General features: G+C 53.3%; 1 protein-coding gene across 7 annotated transcripts in view; it reads right to left on the reverse strand.

Annotated features, from left to right (window-relative positions):
- Positions 1-24,921, reverse strand: part of LPIN1 (lipin 1) — a 67,292-nt gene that overhangs the window by 32,239 nt on the left and 10,132 nt on the right. For 3 of the 7 annotated variants that reach the window (XM_031949620.1, XM_031949619.1, XM_031949625.1), the window contains exons 2-5: positions 4,096-4,296; positions 2,386-2,481; positions 1,436-1,743; positions 144-266 (exon numbers count right to left, since the gene is read on the reverse strand). In XM_031949620.1, coding sequence (XP_031805480.1) covers positions 144-266; positions 1,436-1,743; positions 2,386-2,481; positions 4,096-4,296 — 728 coding nt within the window. Of the gene's footprint in view, positions 1-143; positions 267-1,435; positions 1,744-2,385; positions 2,482-4,095; positions 4,297-12,000; positions 12,124-23,124; positions 23,320-23,713; positions 23,874-24,921 lie in introns of those variants that run through there. The other 4 variants (XM_031949621.1, XM_031949622.1, XM_031949624.1 and 1 more) reach the window with 4 other exon arrangements.

Here is a 24,921-nt window from a genome sequence, read left to right on the forward strand (position 1 = left end):
AGGCAGAAGCAAGAAGAGAACTATCAATGCCCAAAATGGGTGAGACCTTGGAGAAGCAGGAGGCCAGCCCCCCACATCCATGAGAATCGCAGAGACCCCCCAACCCCCCGCACGGGGTTAGCCAGGTGGCGGCAGCAGCTTACCTCTGGTTGGGCGACCACTCTTTATCTGAATTAGTGTAACACGCCGGCGGCAGGAACGTCGGGCTGGGAGGCTTCTTCTGGGGTGCTTCATCTCTAAATGTAGGTACGTCGTGAATAAGGGTTCTGGAAGATGAAAAACATGGCATCCTGTCAAACCTGCCCCCGGCACCCCCAGACTGACCTCACAGCCGCCGGCCCGGGACACCTTGTTCCCCAAGCTCCGTGTCACAGACGTGAGGCGTGAGAAATGAATGCACCCCGTCCATGGGAGCAAGCTCCTCCCGGGTTGGGGAAGGGCAGCCCCATGGAGGTCCACAGCTAAGGATGAGACAAGGAGGCCCAGGTGGTGTGAGCGACAGGGCACGAGTTCAAATCCCATTGCGGCCTACAACCTCTGCAACCTTAGGCCTCTGGCCCACCTCAGTCTCGATTTCTTCCTTGGTAGCAAGACGGGGATTAGAGTAGATGGCCCCTCAGGAGCTCAGGAGGGGCTGCTCCAGAAAAGGCCCCATGAAAAGGACCCCAAAAAGGCCCCAGAAAAAGCTCCATGAGGGCCCCAGCAAAGGCCAAAGAAAAGGTCTCATGAAAAGGCCCAATAATGGCCCCAGACAAGGCCCCCAAAAACACCCAAAAAAAGGGCCCCAGAAAAGGCCCTTCTCAGCCGGTACTAGAGGGAGCTCCTGGCCAGTCAGACCTGGGTGGTGGCACTGACGCCTTCTAGCCTGGAAATTCTGTGACTGAGACCCAGGAATCTTCTAAAGAGACTTTAAGATTCTCTCCCACCTGCCTCAGTTTCCCAGTCTGTAAAAGGAGCAGTCAGACTGAACAGTCCCCAGGGTCCCTTCTTGCCCTGATGGAAGCAGAGCCCAAAGCTATGGGCACCAGAGCACTGGTCAGCTCCCTTGCCCTGTCCTAACCACTAGACAGCCCAGCCCCAGGGCAGGATGGGGAAGCAGGATGGGGGAGCAGGAAAGGGGAGCAGGATGGGGGAGCAGTACAGGGGCCTGGGCTTGGGGATCAGTGCGAAGCCACAGGACCTCTGTGAGACTCCTGGGGATCAGAGCTCCACAAATTACACCATCACACATCTGGGCCAGACCCGTGGCTCCATCAGCTCTGGAAGTCTCAGAGGGAGCTCCTTGGGCCCTGGGTCACTGCCCCCTGCTGCTCACAGCAGAGCTGCCTGGGACCCAGCATCGAGGGGCCAGTGTGTCGGGCGGGGGGAGACAGCCTCCCACAGGCGGGACAACTGCCTGACCCCTGATGGCCTCCAGTCCCTCCCATCCCCTCACCTAGTGCTATCCAAGAGCTCCAGGTCGTCATCGGAGCTCATCTCAATGGGAAACAGGTCCTCCTCCTCCGAGGTGTGGAGGGTGTCCTCCCTCTTCAGGCTGTCCAGCTGGCACTTCCTCCTCCTCTTCCTCCTCTTCTTCACGGACAGGCCCGCGCACAGCATCTCGTTCACCGCCTGCGCCTGCCCGGAGCCACCGGCTTCCAGGCCTCGGCTCCGCTCCAGCGCGGCCCGCTTGAGCTGGGTCTCCATGTGAATAGAGCCCTCCGACAGGATGGGGGATGTGGCCAGGTGCAGGGGAATCACCTCCTGCAGGAGAGAAGGCAGACTCCCGTCAGGTGACAGCGGGGGGGCCCAGGGGCGCCACCCCCTCAGAGGGGACCCCTTGGCCAAAGGCAGGAAGTGCAACGAGGGGGCGGGACTTCGACCCCCTCAAGAAGCCAGAGCTTCCTAATGTCGGAAACGCTGAGCAGAAAGAGAATGGCGGCAAAATCCCATCAAAGGCCGCTCTGGACCAAGAACCCAAGGACTAGTGGGTAGGCGGGCCGCCCGACTTCATCTACTGGTTAATTTGGTTAAAACTTGGGTTGTTCAACGAGAAACAGCTAATGTGAAAAGGATGAAAATCTTTGGTTTTCCCTCAAAATATTCATAAAATTGAGATCCCTTGAAATAAAATGACAGATGGAAATATTCATAAAATGGACAAGAAAGTGGGTTTTCCGGACTTGGATGACCTTAGGAGTGAGTTAGAGTCAGAAGGAGCCCATCCATCCCCACCCGTTTATTTTACAGATGAGCGGACGGAGGCCCAGGGAGGGGTCCCAGGTCGGGCCCTGAGGCCGCCCGTCCCACGGGGGGCACTGAGCAAAGCCAGTGAAGCCGCAGGCACAGGGCCCACCGTCCCGGCTCCTTGTGCCCCAGACCGTCCCTGGGGGTGGGGGAGCGCACCTGATCGTTGTCCGTCTCTTGAACAAAAAAAGCTTCTCCGTTATCTCCCAGCTTCATGTGCAGATCCACACACTCCCCATTGATCTCGATGTCCACCTGCAGGGAGCAGACAGACGCGGTGACGCCGCGGGCCCGAGGCCCAGCCTGGGACGCTGCCCTCCTAGAGGCCTGTCTCTGCCTGGGGGGCCAAGGAGAGCCCAGGGAGCCCCCCCCTCCAACAGGGCCATGCTGAGACAGCACGGAGCCCCAAGGCCCGGAGCTCGGCAAGAGGCTGGTGGCGGGGGGGCGCCAAGAGATGGGTGAGTCTGAGCCCCAGAGGCTGGCAGGTAAGAAACAGAGGCCGAGATCAAGCGCAGGGCAAAGACAGACAAGCCATCAGCAGGCAGCCCGGTGGCCCAAGCTGGGGACCCTGGCCCTGCTCTGTCCCAAACAGCCAGAAAAAGAGGCCAGGGGACTGGGAGATCTCATGCCGGAGTCCAACCTCCTCCCCTCAAAGACGAGGAAACAGAGGCAGGGAGGTTCCAAGACTGGCCGAGCCCACAAAGCCAAACTTGAACCCAAGACTCCCGCACTTCAAGCCAGCCCTCGACCCAACAGACAATAGTAATAGTCACACAGAGATAGCACGTGTGCAAATGTTAGCGACTGCAGTATTAAGGAATAGAACCAGTTTTATTATAACACATATATGTAAAAAACCATTGCTGATCCTTAATAATAATGAATATTACTTCATCAATAATAATTAGTTAATTATTAATAATTGGCACTATTCACTAATACCACAACCACCATCATTTCCATTTCCAGCTTTAATGAGTACTTTTCTCCACAAGCCGATAAAAGAGGGAACAGATGGTTTTGATTATTGTCACCATTTCACAAACGGGGAGACTGAGGCACAAAGAAATGACTTCCATCAAGACATGCGTCCTAAAAAACAGAGAGCTGGAATGGGAACTCAGGCCTCCATTCTCCAAGGCAAGATCTGCGTCTGGCCCCAGTGGAGGTCACGGGGCCTCCTCTCACTCACAGAAGATGATTCATTATTAACAATGATAACCGGCATTCATGTAGCACAGCAAGTTTGTAAAGCATTTTGTAGATATTAATAGTGATGAGTCTGAAGGATTAACGGCCTTCGCCAATAGTAGTGATTATTAATAATGAACACTGCCCGTTAGTGATATCAAAAATAGATATTCTACATTAATGAATGATGATTGTGGATAAGGAAAATCGCTCCCTAATTATTATTAAAAATGAATACTGTTCATTAATAATTATTAACCATCACCATTGGTCATTAATGATTACTAATACTATTAATTAATAAAGATGATTACGAGAGAACATTAGTCTTCACGACCTTCCATGATAATATCGGGTCGCGAATGTCGGTCATGGATATTCTAGTGGCTCACATTTACATGGCGCTCTGTGCCTTAAGAGTACTTTCCTCCCAGTAACTCTGTGAGAGATGTGACCAATATCATTCTGCAGATTAGGAAACTGAGGCAGGAAGCAGTTAATTGCCTTCCGTGGCGCCACGGTGCCAGGAAACACCACAGCAGGGTCTTGAATTCAAGTCTCCCTAGGCCCAAGGCCGGACTGCCATGGAGCGGATCCTGATCGCTCGTCGATAATGACCGCTCTTGCTAGACCCATAAACCTACCCCACTCCCCTCGGGGTATGGGGCCCTGACTTACCACCTTTTCCCGGGAGCGCAGCACTCCCATTTTCCCAAAACGAACATGGAAGGGCGAGCACTGAAGGCTGCCATTGGGCTGGCGCACCACGATGATGTCGATGCATCCGGACAGCGTAGCGGGGTTCAGACCCTTGTACAGCTCCTTGACCGTAACGAAGACCTGGCCTGCTAACTGTCCCACGTAATTCATGGTCTGAGCCTGCGGCGGGAACACAAAGAGATGGTCAGGGGAACCTCCGGCCCAGTGGGCTCCTCCTGTGGGGGGGGGGGGGCACAGCAAAATTCTCAGAGCAGCTGTGCCCAACCCAATGGGCCAGATCAAGGAGCTCCACATTTGGGATCTTCACAACAAGTCCAGGTCCCAGAAGCTGTCAATAGCCCCATTTTACAGAGGAGGAAACCAAGCCTGAGAGAAATGTCACGACCCCCCAGCTAGCAAGCAAAGTATGGGAAACAGGGCTTGATCTCAAGTCAGCTTGCTTCAAGTCCAGAGTCTGATCCACTAGGGCCTCCTGCCTCCTGTCTAGCAGGCAAAAAGAGGAGGTAGAGAGACAAATGAGAGATACAGAGATACGAATATTTAGCAGAGACTTAGTAGATACAGCTAGCTGGATGGATGGATGGATGGATGAATAGGTGGATGGAAAGATAGACTGATGGATAGATAGGTAGATGGATATATGGATACACAGATACATAGACAGACAGATAGGTGGATGGATAGACGGACAGACAGACAGATAAAAAAAAGATGGATGGATGGATGAATAGACAAAGAATGATGGATAGACAGATGGATATATGGATAGATAGACCGACAGGCAGACAGACAGATAGATAGGTGGATGGATAGACAAATGGATGGATGGACGGATGGATAGTTAGATGGATAGACGAATGGATGGATGGATACATAGATGGTGGATGATGTATAGACAGATATAGATAGATGGGTGGATGAATGGATAGATGGATAGACATATAGATGGATGGATATATGGATAGATAGGTAGATAGATGAATGGATGGATAGACAGATGTAGATGGATGGATGGATGGATGGATAGATAGGTAGGTAAATGAATTGATAGATAGATAGATAGGCAGAAAGATAGAAAGACAGATGGATGGATGGATGGATGGACAGACAGATGAATAGTTATTGATGGATAGACGGATGGATGAATATATAGATGGTGGATGTATGGATAGACAGATATAGATAGATGGGTGGATATATGGATAGATAGATAGATAGATGAATGGATGGATAGACAGATGTAGATAGTTGGATAGATGGATGGATGGATGGATAGATAGGTAGATAGGTAGATAAATGGATAGATAGCCAGAAAGATAGACAGACAGATGGATGGATGGATAGATGGACCATTTTCCCGGGTTGCCCCCTTCATTCTGACTCCCCCCCACATGACCAAATCCACAATCCATCCCACCCACGCCTTATCTCCATTCCCAGATGCCGGCACCCCCATCCTCCCCTGGACTGCTGCAACAGACTGTTGGGGGCTGGGTCTCCCCTCTCCCTCCCTCCTCCATACAGAGGAGCCATCACCCTGCTCCTCCCCTCCATAAATCCCTCTATCTGGCATTCAAGGCTCTTTCCAACATACACACACAGACCCTGAGGTTACCGCCTGTCCATGCTCTGGCTCCCACTTTTCTCCCCATCAGACAGGTGGATGCACGCCCACATGTGAAATGTGGAGGCCGGGTCTCACCCCACGCCCCCAGATAAGACGGCCAAGGGCCCCCAAGAAGCAGCTGGGCCCGCCTCGTTAGACTGGGGGTGCAGGACGGGCGCACCGCTCGTCAAAGAGGCGACAGAGGAGTAAACGAGAGTCCCAGTGACAGAGCATTTTAATGCTGGGCCTGGAGTCAAGAAGGCTCCATTTCCCGAGTTCAAATCCCTCCTCAGACACTCGCTAGCTGCCATGTGCCCCTGTGTGCCTCAGTTTCCTTATCTATAAAATGACTACAGAAGCAAATGGCCAACATCCCTGTATCTTTGGCAGAAAAAAATAACCCCAAATGGAGTCACAAAGAATCGGAAACTAAAAAACTGTACAATAAAATACAAACAATGACGAGTCAAAAATTAACAGAAAAACAGCTAACTGGGGAGAAAAAAATCTTTTCAAGTTTCTCCTTCAAAAATATGGGCAAGGTTGGGGCAGCTCGGTGGCGCAGTGGATACAGCACCAGCCCTGAAGTCAGGAGGACCTGAGTTCAAATCTAGTCTCAGACACTTAACATGTCCTGGTTGTCTGACCCTGGGCAAGTCACTTAACCACAATTGCCTCAGGAAAAAAAAAAAGAGGGCAAGTTCTCTAGGAATGAATGGATTCCACCATACAGAGCTCGGAACCAACCCTGGTAGCCACATGATCTGAGGATGAAGAGGCAGTTTTAGGAAGAAAACCACAGGTTAGTGACAATGACGTGAGAAAGTGCCATAAATCACTTGTAATTAGGGATGCTACAACTCCCCCATCACATCAGGGGAAATGAGGAGGCTGAAAACGGGCGCGCTGCTACATTGTGGGTGGAGCTGCGGCCTGGCCCGGCCTTTGTGGAACCAGTTTGGCACTAGGCCCAAAGAGGCTCAATGGTGCCCATCTCTGCCAAGGGGCTGCCCTCAATGGCCTGAAGGGATTAGTGAGGAACGGGAGCCTTAGGGACCAAGATACTCGGAGGAAATTAAAGGCGTCTGTCCACTGGGAGTCAAGTGCAGTATGCAGATAGAGCAGACCCTTCCTGCACCAGGATAAGTGTCGCAGCGGTCTGCCCAGGAGGAACCTGACAGACCTCAACGGACTAGGCGCTGATGGACTGACCAGAACCAGAACTGTGTGTAATGACGACAGAAACATTAAGAACTTCTCAGGGAGCCCTCAGAAGTCCGGCCCATGCAAGGTAAGCTCCAAGGAGAAACGGCCAGTGCTCCCTCTCCCGGGCTCCACGGGCAGAGCGTGAAGGTCGGAGGATTCTGGGGGTGGTCATTATAAATTATTATACATCTAGAGTGTTTTTAATGAGACGACTCACTAGCCCCTAGCCTTCCTGGTCTTATAGTTACAACCCAGAAGGCACAAAGCGATCCCCCTCATTCTAAAGACGTGCGTCCAAGCGAGCCGGAACATCGGTTTTTCAGTTATGGCCCAGCTCTCATCAATATGGCGCTTGTGATCTCCTGGGACTCCCAGATCTATTTTATTAAACAAATGTAAATTCTAACATCTCAGCTGTTAGTGCAGGGATGCCCCCCCTTACCCCCAGCAGAAAACCTAGGGGGGTTCTGTCCAAGGGGACGGCAGTGCCCCATCTCATAGCAGATTCCCCCGGTGCAGGGAGGACTGGCTAGGCCGTACTCAGGGTTTAGCCGTCACCCGGCGCAGGGGGAGGGCTGCCTCCACCCAGTTCACCCTTATGTGCTCAAAGGGGAGGGATCGGTTTGACACAATTGGATAAATGGAAGCCACAGATGAGGTCCTTGTCCCAGGATCCATTATTGAAAACAAAAAATGACATAAAAAATAAATAACAAACGCAGAGCACTCTGGGGTTTAAAAATGAAAGCCCTTTGCCCTTAAAAATAAAAGCTGTTTGCTGACATCAGCCTTTTGGGGGGGGGGGGGCGAGACAAGGCCAGGCCCAGAGGAGAATATGGAGGAAAGGCCTGGAGAAGTAACCCGAGATCTGAACAAAGTAAAAGGCCTCAGTTTCGGCAGAACGCCTCCTGGGATCCCGTGGCTGATCCCCAAAGCGGGCAGCCAGAAGCCCGGGCCCCCATGGGCCCTCTCGAGCTGACTGCCGCCATCCTGGAGGCCTGGGGGCTGCCCTTCACACCCTTTCGTCATCTGTGAAATGGGGCTATGGGACAGGCTGTCTCTAAGGACCCTGCTGGAACTTGGCGCACTGTGTTCTAGGTCCTAGGTACTCTTCCACGCTGCAAAGTCCCTCCACGCGCTCACATTCTGCGTTCTGAGTTCGAGGAATCCCCCAGTCCCTGTCACACACCTGACCCAAACGGGAAACACGGCACAGCCCACATCCATCAGGGGTGTGCTTGGCAAATGTTTAACAACCAGCTTGGGGGGGGAGGGGAACACTTGACCCAAGACCCCCGCTTAGTTTCATCTGTACAACTGCATTTTCTCCAGACCATCAAGGCCAGATTTGAGACTTGGGGGGGGGGGGCTGGACCCCTCCCCCCAGGGGCTGTCCCAAGGCACTCTCTGTACCCCAGGGAATGCTGGGTCTCTGGAGGGAGTGGCCTCCCTGGGCTAAAGCTCATAAAAGGCCAGCAAAGTGCTTTACTGGGAGCTCCCCAAGCACCCAGGAGGGAGTGCCCCAAGAAGAAAAGACAAAAGGAAACCGGGTGGGGGGAGGTTTGAACGGGGGAACAAGAAGGACGGAGAGAGGGAAAAAAGAGAACAAAAAAATTAGAACAGGAGAAACCAAAAAAGAGAAAGAACGGGGTGTGGAAGAAAAGCAAGGGAGAAGTGAACGGGAAGGGGAAACCAAAGAGAAAAGGAAAACCGGGCGGGAAAAAGCCCCGGAATTGAGGGGGGAAGAGGCCCAGAGCCCCTGGGAAGGGAAAGGGGCAAGAGCGGGGCCCGGGACCCAGGCCCGAGGCGGAAGAACCCCGCCAGGGAAAAAGAGAGACAGAAAAAAGACAGAAAGAAGAGAGACAAAGGAAGAGAGGGAACACAGGACGGAGAGGAGGAAGAAGAAAGAAAGACAGAGAAAAAGAGACAGAGAAGAGACAAAGGACAGAGAAGAGAGAGGGAGAGACAAGAAAAACGGGAGACAGAGAAAGAAGACAGAAAGAGACAAGAAGAAAAGGGGGAGGAAGGACAGGAGAGAAGAAAAGAACAGAAAGAGAAGAGAAAAGACAGGAAAAAGAGACAGAGAGAGAAAGGAAGAAAGGACAAGAAATGGGAAGGCGAGAGAAAAGAGACAGAGGAAGAAAGAGACAAGGACAGGAGGGAGGGGGAGACAGAACAGAGAAGAGAGGAAAAAGGAAGAGAGGAAAGAGACAGGGAGAGACGAGAGAAGAAGAAAGAAGAAACAGAGACAGGGAAGAGACGGAGACAGAGGAAAGAAGAAGAAAGAGAGAAAACAGAGACAAAAGAGAAGGGAGAGAGACAAGAGAATAGAGAAGAAAGAGACAGAAAAGGACAAAGGAGAGAAGAGAAGGAAAAAACAGAACAGAGAACAGAGGAGAGAGAGACAGAGACATGGAGAAAGAGATGAAAGAGACAGAGAAAAGAGACAGGGAGGAGAAAGAAAACAAAGGGGAGACAGAGAAAGAGGAAGAAAGGCAGAGACAAAGGACAGAAGAGGAGAAGAAAACGGCGAGGCGAGGAAGGAGAGAAAAAGAGAATGGAGGGGGGAGACAGAGAGAAAGAGACAGGAGAGGAAAAGACAGAGAGGAAAAAAAAAGAAGAGAGAAGAGAGAGAGAGACAGGACATGGAGGGGCGGGGAGACGAGAGAAAGAAGAAAGAAAAGAGACAAAGAGACAGAGAGAGGAGAGAGACAGAAAAACAGAGAGAGGAGAGAAGAGACATGGGAGAGGAGAGGAAAGAGAAAGACAGAAGAGAAAAAGACAGAAAAGAAAAAGAGAAACAGAAAGGGAGAGACAGAGAAAGGTGGCAGGAGACAGGAGAGACAGAAAAAAGAGGAGAGAGAAGAGAAGGACAGGAAGGAGGCGGAGAATAGAGAGAAGAAGAAGAGACAGAAAGGAACGGAGACAAAAAGACAGAGAGAGAGAGACACACGCAGGGACAGAGACAGAGGGACAGAGAGACACCCAGAGATGGAAACAGAGCCAGAGAGACTGATGCAGAGAAATAGAGACAGACACAGACCCAGCGCTCCCTTCCAGGCCGGGGCTGTCACCAGCAGGACAATCAATACATAAAACTGCCCGGGGCACTCCGGGAGCTATAGAGGGACGGACGCTAAAGGGGGAGGAGGTTCCCTGAGCCATGGAGGACCACTGAACCCGTGCTGCAGGTGAGCAAAGTGAGGCAGGCGGGGCTCAAGGGCCAGCCCGGGACTGTCGGAGGAAGCCGCGAGGCCGCCCCCTGCACCTTCCAGGGGAGATGCCCCGCCCCAGCGCAGGAACGGAGGGCCCCAGGCTTGGGGGGGGCCGGGGTCTGAGTCCGGGGGAGGGGGTGGCCGGCGTCTGAGGCCTTGCGAGATGGGGCGCCCCCTGCCCGCTTCTGGGAAGTTCCCGCCTTGTCGCCTCAGCCCCCAGGGCTGGGGGGCGGCCCCATTTGCTCAGGCCCACGCGGGGCGGCCCCCGGGGAAATGGGGCCGCCCGGCAAGCCGGGGGGACAGGCCCAGCCTCCCCCGCACGGCCCCCCCCGCTGGGGAGCTGAGACTCTCGGGGGCTCCCGACTGACCTCTGACCCGTTACCGGGACCCCGGCATCCCGCCCGCGGGGATCCCTCCCCTCCTCACGCTTCCCGGCGCCGGCCTCAGGGTGCTGCCCACCACAGGCTGTCTCAGACCCAGCCCGGCAGGGGGAGCCACAGACCGCGAGAGGCGCAGGCGGCCCAGACCGGCGCATGGGGGGGGGTGGCCCCCCCAACCCCGCCCCTTGCGGAACCCCGCCAGTGGCGGAGCAGGTGAGGAGGAGGAGCCAGCTTTTCCCGCCCTCGGGGCCTGCCCCAGGCCAGACAGAGGGAGGAGGGGGGGGCCCTCCCAGCTAACCCCGCCCCCGTGCAGGAACCCCGCCAGTGAGAAGCGGCCGAGCAGGCTGAGGAGGAGGAGCCAGCTTCTGTCCCGCCCTCGGGGCCTGCCCCCAGGCGCAGACAGACGGGAGGCAGGGGGCGGGGCCCTCCCAGCTAACCCCGCCCCCGTGCAGGAACCCCGCCAGTGAGAAGCGGCCGAGCAGGCTGAGGAGGAGGAGCCAGCTTCTGTCCCGCCCTCGGGGCCTGCCCCCAGGCGCAGACAGACGGGGGGCAGGGGGCGGGGCCCTCCCAGCTAACCCCGCCCCCGTGCAGGAACCCCGCCAGTGAGAAGCGGCCGAGCAGGCTGAGGAGGAGGAGCCAGCTTCTGTCCCGCCCTCGGGGCCTGCCCCCAGGCGCAGACAGACGGGGGGCAGGGGGCGGGGCCCTCCCAGCTAACCCCGCCCCCGTGCAGGAACCCCGCCAGTGAGAAGCGGCCGAGCAGGCTGAGGAGGAGGAGCCAGCTTCTGTCCCGCCCTCGGGGCCTGCCCCCAGGCGCAGACAGACGGGGGGCAGGGGGCGGGGCCCTCCCAGCTAACCCCGCCCCCGTGCGGGAACCCCGCCAGTGGGAAGCGGCCGAGCAGGCTGAGGAGGAGGAGCCAGCTTCTGTCCCGCCCTCGGGGCCTGCCCCCAGGCGCAGACAGACTGGGGTGAGGAGGGGCGGGAACAGGCAGCGGTCACCTGACGGGGAGCCTGCCCAAGGAGAAGCTGGGGGCCGAGCCCCCAGCGCGCAAACGCCGGCGAGGCCTCGGCTCGGCCGGCTCCGGGTTCCAAGGCTGCCTCGGTCCGGGGAGGGGGGAGGGGCGCTCCCAGCAGCCCTCAGAGGGGTGACCGGCTGCAGAGCGCGGGCGCAGCGAGGCGCGAGGCGAGCGATCGGCGGGTCTCCCTCCCGCTCCCACAAAGCCAGGGGGGCGCGGCCCTGAGCCCCGCCCCTGCCCCGCGGAGGACCGCCCCCGGAATCGGGCCCGCGGGGAGACCCGGCCTCGGCCCTGCGGCCCCGCTCCCTCCTCCGAGAAATGAGGCTCGGCGCTCCCACCCGCCCCTCCTCCCAGCCCGGCCCTGGGCCCTGGGCGCCCCAAGCGCTCCAGGAGCCCCCCGGGCCTGCAGCCCGCGAACCCCCGGCAGCGCTCCTGGTCCTCACCCGTCCGGTGCAGCTGGCGCTCCCGTGACAGCTCCACGCGGTTCTCAGGGGCCCGAGTGGGGGAGCCCCAGGGGCCCCGGGCTAAGGTCCTGCAGCAGCACAAAGCGAGTTCCAGTATTCCCCCTTGGGAGCACACAACGGTCAGGGGTTAGTGCTGGCCCCCGGGGGCGGCCGGCCGCGCGGGGACACGCCTACCCCACACCCTCGGGGCTCCGGCCTTCCCGGGGGGGGGGGCCCCCAGCTACTGCCCCTCCCCCTCGCTCTCCTCGGCTTCTGCCCGTCAGTCTGCGGAGTCGGTCTCTGTGTCTCTCGCAAACATTCACACTCAGACACAAAGACGGGTTTTCTCTGTTTCTCTCTCCGTCTCGCATTCTCCGTCTTTGTTTCTGATTCTCTGTGTCTCTGTCTCTGTTTCTGTCTCTTTCTCTCTGTCTCTGTTTTCTCTCTTTCTGTCTCTGTCTCTCTGTCTCTTTCTGTCTCTCTTTTTCTATTTCTCTATTTCTGTCTCTGTGTCTCTATCTCTGTTTTTTCTCTGTCTATCTCAGTTTTTCTGTCTCTTTCTCTCTGTCTCTGTTTTCTCTCTTTCTGTCTCTGTCTCTCTGTTTGTCTCTTTCTGTCTCTCTTTTTCTATTTCTCTATTTCTGTCTCTGTGTCTCTGTCTCTATTTTTTCTCTCTCTTTATCTCAGTTTTTCTGTCTCTTTCCCTCTGTCTCTGTGTCTCTGTCTCTGTTTCTGTCTCTTTCTCTCTGTCTCTGTTTTCTCTCTTTCTGTCTCTGTCTCTCTGTTTGTCTCTTTTTTGTCTCTTTCATTTCATTTCTGTCTCTGTGTCTCTGTCTCTCATTTTTTTCTGTCTTATCTCAGTTTTTCTGTCTCCTTTCTCTGTCCCTGTTTTCCTTTCCGTCTCTCTGTCTCTGTCCTCTTCGCCCCTCTTTTCATTTCTCTATTTCTGTCCTGTGTCTCGTCTCTATTTTTCTCTGTCTTTATCTCAGTTTTTCTGTCTCTTTCTCTCTGTCTCTGTTTTCTCTCTCTTCTGTCCTTCTGTCTCGTTTGTCTCTTCTGTCTCTTTTCATTTCTCATTTCTGTCTCTGTGTCTCTGTCTCGTTTTTCTCTGTCTTATCCTCAGCCTTCTGTCTCTTTCCTCTGTCCTTGTCTCTTTTCTATTTCATTTCTGTCCTTGTGTCTCTGTCTCTCTCATTTTTTCTGTCTTATCTCAGTTTTTCTGTCTCTCTCTGTCTCTGTTTTCTCTCTTTCTGTCTCTGTCTCTCTGTTTGTCTCTTTCTGTCTCTCTTTTTCTATTTCTCTATTTCTGTCTCTGTGTCTCTGTCTCTGTTTTTTCTCTGTCTTTATCTCAGTTTTTCTGTCTTCTTTCTCTCTGTCTCTTGCTTTCTCTTTTCTGTCTCTGTCTCTGTCTCCTTTCTCGTCTCTCTTTTTCTTATTTCTTATTTCTGTCTCTGTGTCTCTGTCTCTATTTTTTCTCTCTCTTTATCTCAGTTTTTCTGTCTCTTTCCCTCTGTCTCTGTGTCTCTGTCTCTGTTTCTGTCTCTTTCTCTCTGTCTCTGTTTTCTCTCTTTCTGTCTCTGTCTCTCTGTTTGTCTCTTTCTGTCTCTCTTTTTCTATTTCTCTATTTCTGTCTCTGTGTCTCTGTCTCTATTTTTTCTCTGTCTTTATCTCAGTTTTTCTGTCTCTTTCTCTCTGTCTCTGTGTCTCTGTCTCTGTTTCTGTCTCTTTCTCTCTGTCTCTGTTTTCTCTCTTTCTGTCTCTGTCTCTGTTTGTCCTTCTTCAGTCTCTCTTTTCATTTCATTTCGTCTCTGTGTCCTGTCTCCCATTTTTCTCTGTTCTATCTCAGTTTTCTGTCTCTTCTCTCTCTGTCTCTGTTTTCTCCTCTTTCTGTCTCTGTCTCTGTTTGTCCCTTTCCGTCCTCTTTCATTTCATTTCTGTCCTTGCAACTCTGTCCTGTTTCTTTTTCTCTGGTCTTTATCCCAGTTTTCTGTCCTTTCTCCTCTGTCCTGTTTTCTCTCTCTTCTGTCCTTGTCTCCTTGTCCTCTTTCCTGTCTCTTTCATTTCATTTCTGTCTCTGTGTCTCATGTCCCCATTTTCTCTCTCTCTTTTATCCTGCTTCTTTTCTGTCTCTGTTCCTCTGTCTCTGTGTGTCTCTGTCTCTGTTTCTGTCTCTTTCTCTCTGTCTCTGTTTTCTCTCTTTCTGTCTCTGTCTCTCTCTGTTTGTCTCTCTTTCAGTTCTCTTTTCTATTTCTATTTCCTGTCTCTGTGTCTCTGTCTCTCATTTTTTTCTCTGTCTTATCTCAGTTTCTTCTGTCTCTCTTTCTCTCTGTCTCTGTTTCTCTCTTCTTGTCTCTGTCTCTGTTTGTCTCTTTCTGTCTCTTTTTCTATTTCTATTTCTGTCTCTGTGTCTCTGTCTCTGTTTTCTTCTCTGTTCTATCTCAGTTTTCTGTCTCTTCTCCTCTGTCCTTGTTTTCCTCTTCTGTCTCCTGTCTCTCTCCGTCTCCTTTTCCTTGTCTCTTTCTATTTCATTTCTGTCCTGTGTCTCTGTCTCTATTTTTCTCTCTTTATCCTTCAGTTTTTCTGTCTCTTCCCTCTGTCTCTGTGGTTCCCTGTCTCTGTTTCTGCCCCTTTTCTCTGTCTCTGTTTTCTCTTTTCTGTCTCTGTCTCTGTTTGTCTCTTTCTGTCTCTCTCTTTCTCATTTCCTCATTTCTGTCTCTGTGTCTCTGTCTCTATTTTTTCTCTGTCTTTATCTCAGTTTTTCTGTCTCTTTCTCTCTGTCTCTGTGTCTCTGTCTCTGTTTCTGTCTCTTTCTCTCTGTCTCTTTCTGTCTCTGTCTCTGTTTGTCTCTTCTGTCTCTTCTATTTCTACTCTGTCTCTGTGTCTCTGTCTCTATTTTTTCTCTGTCTTTATCTCAGTTTTTCTGTCTCTTTCCTGCCCCTGTTTTTCTCTTTCTGTCTCTGTCTCTGTTTGTCTCTTTCGTCTCTCTTTTCTATTTCTTCATTTCAATCTCTGTGTCTCTGCCCTATTTCTTTTTCTGTCTTTATCTCAGTTTTTCTGTCTCTTTTCTCTCTCTGTCTCTGTTTTCTCTTTCTGTCTCTGTCTCTCTCTGTTTGTCTCTTTTCTGTCTCTTTTTCTATTTCTATTTCTGTCTCTGTGTCTCTGGTTCTGCTTCTTTTTTCTCTGTCTTTATCTCAGTTTTTCCTGTCTCTTTTCTCTGTCTCTGTTTCTCTCTTTCTGTCTCTGTCTCTCTCTGTCTCCTTTCCTGTCTCTTCATTTCTCTATTTCTGTCTCTGTGTCTCGTGTCTCATTTTTTCCCTTATCTCAGTTTTCTGTCTCTTCCTCTGTCTCTGTGTCTCTGTCTCTGCTCTCTGTCTCTCTCTCTCTGTCTCTGTTTCTCTCTTCTGTCTCACCTGTTTGTCTCCTTTCTGCCCCTTTTCATTTCGCCTCCCTGTCTCAGTCTCTGTCTCTCATTTTTCTCTGTCTTCATCTCAGTTTTTCTGTCTCTTTCTCTCTGTCTCTGTTTTCTCTCTTTCTGTCTCTGTCTCTGTTTGTCTCTTTCTGTCTCTCTTTTTCTATTTCTCTATTTCTGTCTCTGTGTCTCTGTCTCTGTTTTTTCTCTGTCTTTATCTCAGTTTCTTCTGTCTCTCTCTGTCTCTGTTTTCTCTTCTGTCTCTGTCTCTCTGTCTCTTCTGTCTCTTTTTCATTTCTATTTCTGTCTCTGTGTCTCTGTCTCTATTTTTTCCTTATCTCAGTTTTTCCGTCTCTTTCCCTCTGTCTCTGTGTGTGTCTCGTCTCTGTTTCTGTCTCTCTTCTCTGTCTCTGTTTTCTCTTCTTTGTCTCTGTCTCTCTGTTTGTCTCTTTCTGTCTCTCTTTTTCTATTTCTCTATTTCTGTCTCTGTGTCTCTGTCTCTATTTTTCCGTCTTATCTCAGTTTCTTTTTCTGTCTCTTTCTCCTGTCTCTGTGTCTCGTCTCGTTTCTGTCTCTCTTTCTCTCTGTCTCTGTTTTCTCTTCGTCTCTGTCTCTCTGTTTGTCTCTTTTCGTCTCTTTCTTATTTCTCTATTTCTGTCTGTGTAACTTCTGTCTCTCTATTTTTCTCTTGTCTTTATCTCAGTTTTTCTGTCTCTTTCCCTCTGTCTCTGTGTCTCTGTCTCTGTTTCTGTCTCTTTCTCTCTGTCTCTGTGTCTCTGTCTCTGTCTCTGTTTGTCTCTTTCTGTCTCTCTTTTTCTATTTCTCTATTTCTGTCTCTGTGTCTCTGTCTCTGTTTTTTCTCTGTCTTTATCTCAGTTTTTCTGTCTTCTTTTCTCTCTCAAGTCTCTTGTTTTTCTCTCTCTCTCTTTCTGTCTCTCTGTCTCTGTTTGTCTCTTTTCTGTCTCTTTTTCTATTTCTATTTCGTCTCTGTGTCTCTGTCTCTATTTTTCTCTGTCTTTATCTCAGTTTTTCTGTCTCTCTTTCTCTGTCTCTGTTTTCTCTCTCTTTCTGTCTCTGTCTCTGTTTGTCTCTTTTCTGTCTCTTTTTCTATTTCTATTTCTGTTCTGTGTCTCTGTCTCTGTTTTTCTCTGTCTTTATCTCAGTTTTTCTGTCTCTTTCTCTCTCTCTCTGTTTTCTCTCTTTCTGTCTCTGTCTCTCTGTCTTTTCTGTCTCTCTCTATTTCTCTCTATTTCTCAACTTCTGTGTCTCTGTCTCTATTTTTCCTTTATCTCAGTTTTTGTCTCTTTCCTCTGTCTCTGTAAGGTTCTGTCTCTGTTTCCGTCTCTTTTCTCTGTCTCGTTTTCTCTCTTTCTTGTCTCTGTCTCTCTGTTTGCCCCTTCGTCTCTCTTTTCTATTTCTCTATTTCTGTCTCTGTGTCTCTGTCTCTATTTTTTCTGTCTTATCTCAGTTTTTCTGTCTCTTTCTCTCTGTCTCTGTGTCTCTGTCTCTGTTTCTGTCTCTTTCTCTCTGTCTCTGTTTTCTCTCTTTCTGTCTCTGTCTCTCTGTTTGTCTCTTTCTGTCTCTCTTTTTCTATTTCTCTATTTCTGTCTCTGTGTCTCTGTCTCTTTTTTTCTCTGTTCTTATCTCAGTTTTTCTGTCTCTTTTCTCTCTGTCTCTCTTGTTTTCTCTTTCTGTCTCTCAGGTCTCCCTCTCTTGTTTGTCTCTTTCTTGCCTCTTTTCTATTTCTCTATTTCTGCTTCTGTAGTTCTGTCTCTATTTTTTCTCTGTCTTTATCTCAGTTTTTCTGTCTCTCTCTGTCTCTGTTTTCTCTCTTTCTGTCTCTGTCTCTCTGTTTGTCTCTTTCTGTCTCTCTTTTTCTATTTCTCTATTTCTGTCTCTCGTGTCTCGTCTCGTTTTTCTCTGTCTTTATCTCAGTTTCTTCTGTCTCTTTCTCTGTCTCTCTTTGTGTCTCTTTCTGTCTCTGTCTCTGTCTCTTTCTGTCTCTCTTTTTCTATTTCTCTATTTCTGTCTCTGTGTCTCTGTCTCTATTTTTTCTCTGTCTTTATCTCAGTTTTTCTGTCTCTTTCTCTCTGTCTCTGTGTCTCTGTCTCTGTTTCTGTCTCTTTCTCTCTGTCTCTGTTTTCTCTCTTTCTGTCTCTGTCTCTCTGTTTGTCTCCTTTCTGTCTCTTTTCTATTTCATTTCTGTCTCTGTGTCTCTGTCTCATTCTTTTCTCTGTTCCTTATCTCCAGTTTTTCTGTCCTCTCTCTGTCCTGTTTCTCTCTCTCTTCTGTCTCTGTCTCTGTTTGTCTCCTTTCTGTCTCCTCTTTTCATTTCTCATTTCGTCTCCTGTGTCTCTGTCTCTGTTTTTCTCCAGTTCCTGTCTCAGTTTTTCTGTCTCTCTTCTCTCTGTCTCTGTTTCTCTCTTCTGTCTCTGTCTCTCTGTCTCTTCTTCGTCTCTTTCATTTCTCTATTTCTGTCTCTGTGTCTCTGTCTCTATTTTTTCTCTCTCTTTATCTCAGTTTTTCTGTCTCTTTCCCTCTGTCTCTGTGTCTCTGTCTCTGTTTCTGTCTCTTTCTCTCTGTCTCTGTTTTCTCTCTTTCTGTCTCTGTCTCTGTTTTCTCTCTTTCTGTCTCTCTTTTTCTATTTCTCTATTTCTGTCTCTGTGTCTCTGTCTCTATTTTTTCTCTGTCTTTATCTCAGTTTTTCTGTCTCTTTCTCTCTGTCTCTGTGTCTCTGTCTCTGTTTCTGTCTCTTTCTCTCTGTCTCTGTTTTCTCTCTTTCTGTCTCTGTCTCTCTGTTTGTCTCTTTCTGTCTCTCTTTTTCTATTTCTCTATTTCTGTCTCTGTGTCTCTGTCTCTATTTTTTCTCTGTCTTTATCTCAGTTTTTCTGTCTCTTTCTCTCTGTCTCTGTTTTCTCTCTTTCTGTCTCTGTCTCTCTGTCTCTTTCTGTCTCTCTTTTTCTATTTCTCTATTTCTGTCTCTGTGTCTCTGTCTCTATTTTTTCTCTCTCTTTATCTCAGTTTTTCTGTCTCTTTCTCTCTGTCTCTGTTTTCTCTCTTTCTGTCTCTGTCTCTCTGTCTCTTTCTGTCTCTCTTTTTCTATTTCTCTATTTCTGTCTCTGTGTCTCTGTCTCTCTTTTTTCTCTGTCTTTCTCTCAGTTTTTCTGTCTCTTTCTCTCTGTCTCTGTTTTCTCTCTTTCTGTCTCTGTCTCTCTGTTTGTCTCTTTCTGTCTCTCTTTTTCTATTTCTCTATTTCTGTCTCTGTGTCTCTGTCTCTATTTTTTCTCTGTCTTTATCTCAGTTTTTCTGTCTCTTTCTCTCTGTCTCTGTTTTCTCTCTTTCTGTCTCTGTCTCTCTGTTTGTCTCTTTCTGTCTCTCTTTTTCTATTTCTCTATTTCTGTCTCTGTGTCTCTGTCTCTATTTTTTCTCTGTCTTTATCTCAGTTTTTCTGTCTCTTTCTCTCTGTCTCTGTTTTCTCTCTTTCTGTCTCTGTCTCTCTGTTTGTCTCTTTCTGTCTCTCTTTTTCTATTTCTCTATTTCTGTCTCTGTGTCTCTGTCTCTATTTTTTCTCTCTCTTTATCTCAGTTTTTCTGTCTCTTTCCCTCTGTCTCTGTTTTCTCTCTTTCTGTCTCTGTCTCTCTGTTTGTCTCTTTCTGTCTCTCTTTTTCTATTTCTCTATTTCTGTCTCTGTGTCTCTGTCTCTATTTTTTCTCTGTCTTTATCTCAGTTTTTCTGTCTCTTTCTCTCTGTCTCTGTTTTCTCTCTTTCTGTCTCTGTCTCTCTGTTTGTCTCTTTCTGTCTCTCTTTTTCTATTTCTCTATTTCTGTCTCTGTGTCTCTGTCTCTATTTTTTCTCTGTCTTTATCTCAGTTTTTCTGTCTCTTTCTCTCTGTCTCTGTGTCTCTTTTTCTGTTTCTCTGTTTCTCTCTCTCTGTCTCTATCTCTTTCTCTGTGTGTGCGTCTCTCTGTGTCTCTAAGTACACACACACACTTTTATTTTGGGGCCAGCCGGGTGGGCTACTGGGCAGAGCTCTAGGCCTGGAGTCGACACTTCTCTTCCTGAGTTCAAACCCTGCCTCAGACACTCACTAGCTCTGTGCCCTGGACAAGGGGCTTCACCCATTTGCCTCAGTTTCCCCATCTGTAGAACGAGCTGCCTAGGACGTGGCCAGCCAATCAGATTCTCTGCGAAGAAGACCCGCCACGGGCTCACAGAGCATTGGCCACTACCCACCAACCCCGTCCAGGACCATGTGCTTTCTGCCCCACCCCCCTTTTGGTTTAAGTTCCTTGGGGGCAAAACCTTTTTTTTAAGCCCTCCCTGTTTCCAGGGCCAATCAAGCGAGACCCTCAGAAATGTCTGTTGACCGACCAGCGGACCCAAGAAGGCCCCGGGGAGCCAGGCAGAAGCGGCTGATTCCCAGGAGCCTCCAGTATTTGCTCCAGGCCAGACATTCAGAGTCCTCTGCCTTGGGCTTCCCCTGGCTCTCCCTTGTTCACCCCCATCCCCCCTAGGTTCCCAAGGACTCTGCCTGAATCCCCCCTGGACTCCCCCAGGGATCCCCCAGCTCCCCTACCTCTCCTTCCCTCTGAGTACTCCCCCCTGGAGTTCCCCCTCTGTCCCCCCTGGATTCTCACCAACTCCCCCCAACTTCCCCCTTGGATTCCTGCCAGGGTACTCCCCCTGAGCTCCCTCCCATTATCCCTGGTCCCCTTGACTCCCCCAACTCCCCCTCACCCCCCAAGGCCCCCTGTTGGGCTCCTCCCCGGGTTCCCCCGACTCCCCATGTCCCCCAGCCACATGACAGTAGTCAGCCTGGCAGCCAATCTGGGCCCGGCTAGCAGCAGGCCCCTTGTCTAGACTGCCCCTCAACTGTCTGCCTGCTCTTAAGGATTGGGGCCTGGATGGTGCCCCCCCCACCTCAAACCCCAAGTGGGTCCCCCGGACTAAAGGCCGTGGGATGTGCCCATGCCCGCCGGGGTTTCCCTGGCAGAGGAAGGCGTTGCCATTCCCTTCTCCAGCTCGTTTTTACAGACAAGGAAACAGAGGCAAACAGGCTGAAGCGAATTCCTCAAAAGGCTCTGAAGGAAGATTTGAACTCGGGCCTTCCCGACCCCAGGTCTGGCCCTCTGCCCACTGTCCCACCTAGCTCCCCCCAAAGGATGCCAATGGGCGTCTCAGGACAGAACAGCCTGTAACAAAGAGCAGGAGGGACTGTGGGAAGTCAGGGCCACGGACATTTATTAAATGCTAACTGTATACCAGGTATTAAACACAGAATGTCTGTGCTAGGAGAGATGTGACAACACAGGACCCAGCACCCTTCATCTGAGAGGGCCTTAGAGCAGGCCAAGGACAATGCCCAAGCAAGGGGGCACCTTGGAACCCGGCATGGGGAAGGACGCCAAATCAAGAGCCTGCGCCTGGCACACAGCAGGCGCTAAATAAATGCCTACTGACAGACGGCCTTCCAGAAATGGAAAAAGCTGGAGCACAGCTAGCAGATGGGCCTGGGTGGGGGAGGTCAAACTGTGGAAGAGCCTTAGAAGGCAGAAGCTACAGCTCAGAGAGCAGAATTTGGGAGCCAAATGGAACTGAGAGCAGAGAATCCCAGAACTGGCAGCGACCACCAAATGCCACCCAAAGTGCTAGAGCCAGGAGGGGCCTTGGAACCGAGACGTCGGAGCCACGAGAACCTCAGACTGGAAGGTCACAAAGGGGCAGGCTGAGCTAGAACAGCACCCAAAGTGCTAGAACCCGGAGGGACCTTGGAATCGAGACCTCAGAGCCACGAGAACCTCACTTCCTCACTGGGAAATCACAGGGTCTAGCTAAGAATAGGAGGGTGGTCTGCATTCGGAACCTCGCTTCAGATTAAATGCACATTAAGTTCCGCCTTTAACACCCTCTTCCCCAAAGGAGAGCCCAGGCTCTCCTCAAGCCCCAGCAAACTCCACTCTCTTCTCCTTGGCTGTGGGACTGGACAATGGCTCTCCTTCTGTTTGTCCATCTGGACAGAGGTGGGGTGGGGCAAAACACCAAGGGCCTGGCTGCCCCCTGTGAGCCTCCACTGAATTCTGTCTGGGCACAGAGCAGATCGATCCCCCCAATGCACCCTAAATCCGGACCGATCTGCTGCTATTTTCTGTGTCCGCAGAGAGCCACAATTCCAGGAAAGGACAGATCACAGAACCAGGCTAATTACCCAAGATAAGAGGCAGGGGGCAGGGGTAGGAGGCAAGAGACATGGGGCAGAGGGCAGGGGAAGGGGCAGGAAGCAGGGGGGGCAGGGGCAGAGGCAGGGGCAGAAGCAGGGGAAGGGGCAGGAGACAGGGGAAGGGGCAGGGGAAGGGGAAGGGGCAGGAAGCAGGGGGGGCAGGGGCAGAGGCAGGGGCAGAAGCAGGGGAAGGGGCAGGAGACAGGGGAAGGGGCAGAGGCAGGGGAAGGGGCAGGGGAAGGGGGAGGCTCTTTCCTTTCCAATGCATCAACTCAGAAAAATCATTTCAAAAGTCATTTCCCCAGGGCGGGGAAAGCTTAAGCAAATCCCCCAAACCAGATCTCAGGCCGGCTCCCAGTGCGTTCCCTTCCCTGGGGAAAAACTCGGAGAGGGACAGGAAATAAGAGGTACTGGATGGGGGGGAGGGGGGTCCCCAGGATCCTGACAGTGGTCTCCGAGGCAGCGCTGCCCTCCCGGCGCAGCCCGCTTCCTGAGCGGGGGGTGGCCAGGGAAGGCGCAGTGAGGGGAACCAAGGTCCCCCCGCAGGGGACACAGAAAAGTCTCTGTGCCTTGTCTGGCTCCATCTCTGTCCGTCTCACCGACTTGTCTGTTTCTTCCCTGTGTCTGTCTCCGGGTCCTTCTCTGTCTCTCCCTGCCGGGTCTGTTTCTGTCTCTCTGTCCGGTCTCTCACTGTCTCTGTCTCTGTCTCCCAACTCTTTTCTGTCAGTGACACCCACAGAGACGCAAAGGACGAGGAGCGGGCGCCACGGACTCGGGCGCCACGGGAGCGGGCACCACGGGCGCGGGGCACCACGGACTCGGGCACCACGGGAGCGGGGCACCACGGACTCGGGCACCACGGGAGCGGGGCACCACGGGAGCGGGCACCACGGACGCGGGCGCCACGGGAGCGGGCACCACGGGAGCGGGCACCACGGGCGCGGGGCACCACGGACTCGGGCACCACGGGAGCGGGGCACCACGGGAGCGGGCACCACGGGAGCGGGCACCACGGGAGCGGGGCACCACGGGAGCGGGGCACCACGGGAGCGGGCACCACGGACTCGGGCACCACGGGAGCGGGGCACCACGGGAGCGGGCCGCCACGGGAGCGGGCACCACGGGCGCGGGGCACCACGGGAGCGGGGCACCACGGGAGCGGGCCGCCACGGGAGCGGGCACCACGGACCGGGACCACGGGAGGGGCCCGGACGCGGGGCCCACACGGGGACGGACCGGGCCACGGGCGCGGGCACCACGGGAGCGGGCCGGCCCTGGGGCCCCTGCGGCCTCCCGGGAGGATGCCGGAGGCGCGGGCCAGCTGTTGGGCCGGCAGCCTCGGCTTCCTCTTCCCTCCGCCCTCCGCAGCTCACTCTGCACGTCCTCATCGGCCGCCCCCCGCCCCACGCAGCCCCCTCTCTGACAGGCCCACGCGCATCCCGGGCTGGCGCAGTCTCCCCCCTCCCCCGCCCGCGCCCGATGCAGGCCGAGGCCGTACCTGAGGCTTGGGGGGCCGCAGGGCGCCCCGAGATTCGGCGGGGAGCTGTCCCGGGAAGCAGGAAGAGCGTCCCCCCCGGTCTCCGCCGCCCGGCCGCGGGTGTCTCTTTGTATGCAAACAAAGTCTGGGCCGCCCGGTCAATTCCGCGGCCGGCGCCCGCCCGCCCCGAGGTGGAGCCCAGAGGTGTGTGGGGGGGCGGCAGGGGGGCGCGCGGGGGCGGGCCTACGGACGTGACCGGAGCCTCGCGGGCAGCGGCGGGTCACCCGGCGTCTCCCACGGCGCTTCAGAGGGACCCGAGGACGCGCGCGCGTGGAGAGCGGGGGGCACGTTTATACACACACACAGATGCAGCATCAGACACTTGCTCGGCACAGAACCTAAAGTCACCCGATGTAGGTGGGAGGAGCGGAGCGCTCCGGGCGCCAGAATATGCAGATCAGATCTAAATACACACAACGCTCCGAGCGCACGTATAATGGGCTTGTTGCTTTTACATTCTCGCTTTAACGATCCAAAGCGTAACTTCTAAAGACAGCACTTCTCTGCCATTCTGTCCGTACGTCCACATTTACGGGCAGACAGCGCGTACCTGGCCAGAGCACGCGTATGCCCACACGCACGTACACGTCTGTGGGGGTGGTCCTGCCTGTCCGGGGGCCGTGCGCGGGCCGAAGCCCCGGGCCCGGACCCGGTTCCGAGCTCTCTGGGTCACGGGCAGCGTGGGACACTCAGACCTCCCGGGGCGGCTCCTCCTCCAGCACGTGCCAGAGTGGGCTGGGGACGGGAGAGGACTTCGGGCTCCCTTCCCTTAGGCGGGACGGGGAGAGAACACCCGATTTCTGACCCTGCGCAAGCACCCCAGGCCTCAGTTTCCCCCACTGTGAAAGGGAGGAGTTGGGCTGCGCGGCCCCTGCCTTGAGCGGTCTCGCAGCCCAGAGCCCGCACCTCCTCCCCTCCCCCCACCCCCCGGGGTTGGCCCCCCAGGGTCCGGCTCTCGGAAAGCGTTCCGGGCTCCCACGGGCCGCGCCGAACATTGCGAGCGGTTGCGTTGGGCTGCCCAGGGCCCGCGGCTGTCGGACACCCCCCTCCGCGGGCCCCGCAGCCAGCCCTGCTCAGGCTGGTGACTAGCGATGACTCAGCCCCCGGAGGAGGAGAGCTGAGGTGATCCGCTCAGCCAATCACGAGCGGCCCTCAGGAGCAGCCCAGCTCGGCCGGAGAGGAGGCGGCTCGGCGGGAGGGGGAGAGGGAAAGGAGGGAGGGGGAGGAGACGGAGAGGGTGGAAGGAGGGATGCAAGTGGGAGGGGGGGAAGGAGTGGGAGGGGAAAGGCTCAAAGGTCGGCGTCACTCTGGGGGGGGGGGGGGGGGGCCTCCGGGAAAGGCTGCGCTGGAGCCCGGCGGCTCCCGTGGGACTCAGTTTCTCCTGCTGTTCTACTTCCCTCCCTTCTGACCTTCCTGGCCCAGCTCCGGCATCCTCGGCTTCCTTTCCCTGACGGGCACGGGGGTCGCCAGCCCCTCCCGAGAGCAGGGAATGTAAGGAGAGAGAGCCTTTACGCGGGGACCGGGGACCTGCCCGGCGCTTCCTCTCCACAGCCCCCGAGGGAAGCCGCCGGACGTTGTGGGCCCACTCCGCGGGTGGGGAGCTGAGGGCCGGCCTCGCCTCGGAGGCCCAGGCCGGGATTGCTGCTGCTTCTCCCGGCGCTGCCTCCCTCTCCCTCAGCCCTAAGCGCAGCGGGTCAAGGGACGCGTGGCCTCTGAGGTCCCTGGGACCCATGACTATTCCTCTAAAATCTGTGCGCC

This window comes from Sarcophilus harrisii, chromosome 2 (genome assembly GCF_902635505.1).
Source record: "Sarcophilus harrisii chromosome 2, mSarHar1.11, whole genome shotgun sequence".
Classification (NCBI taxonomy): domain Eukaryota; kingdom Metazoa; phylum Chordata; class Mammalia; order Dasyuromorphia; family Dasyuridae; genus Sarcophilus; species Sarcophilus harrisii.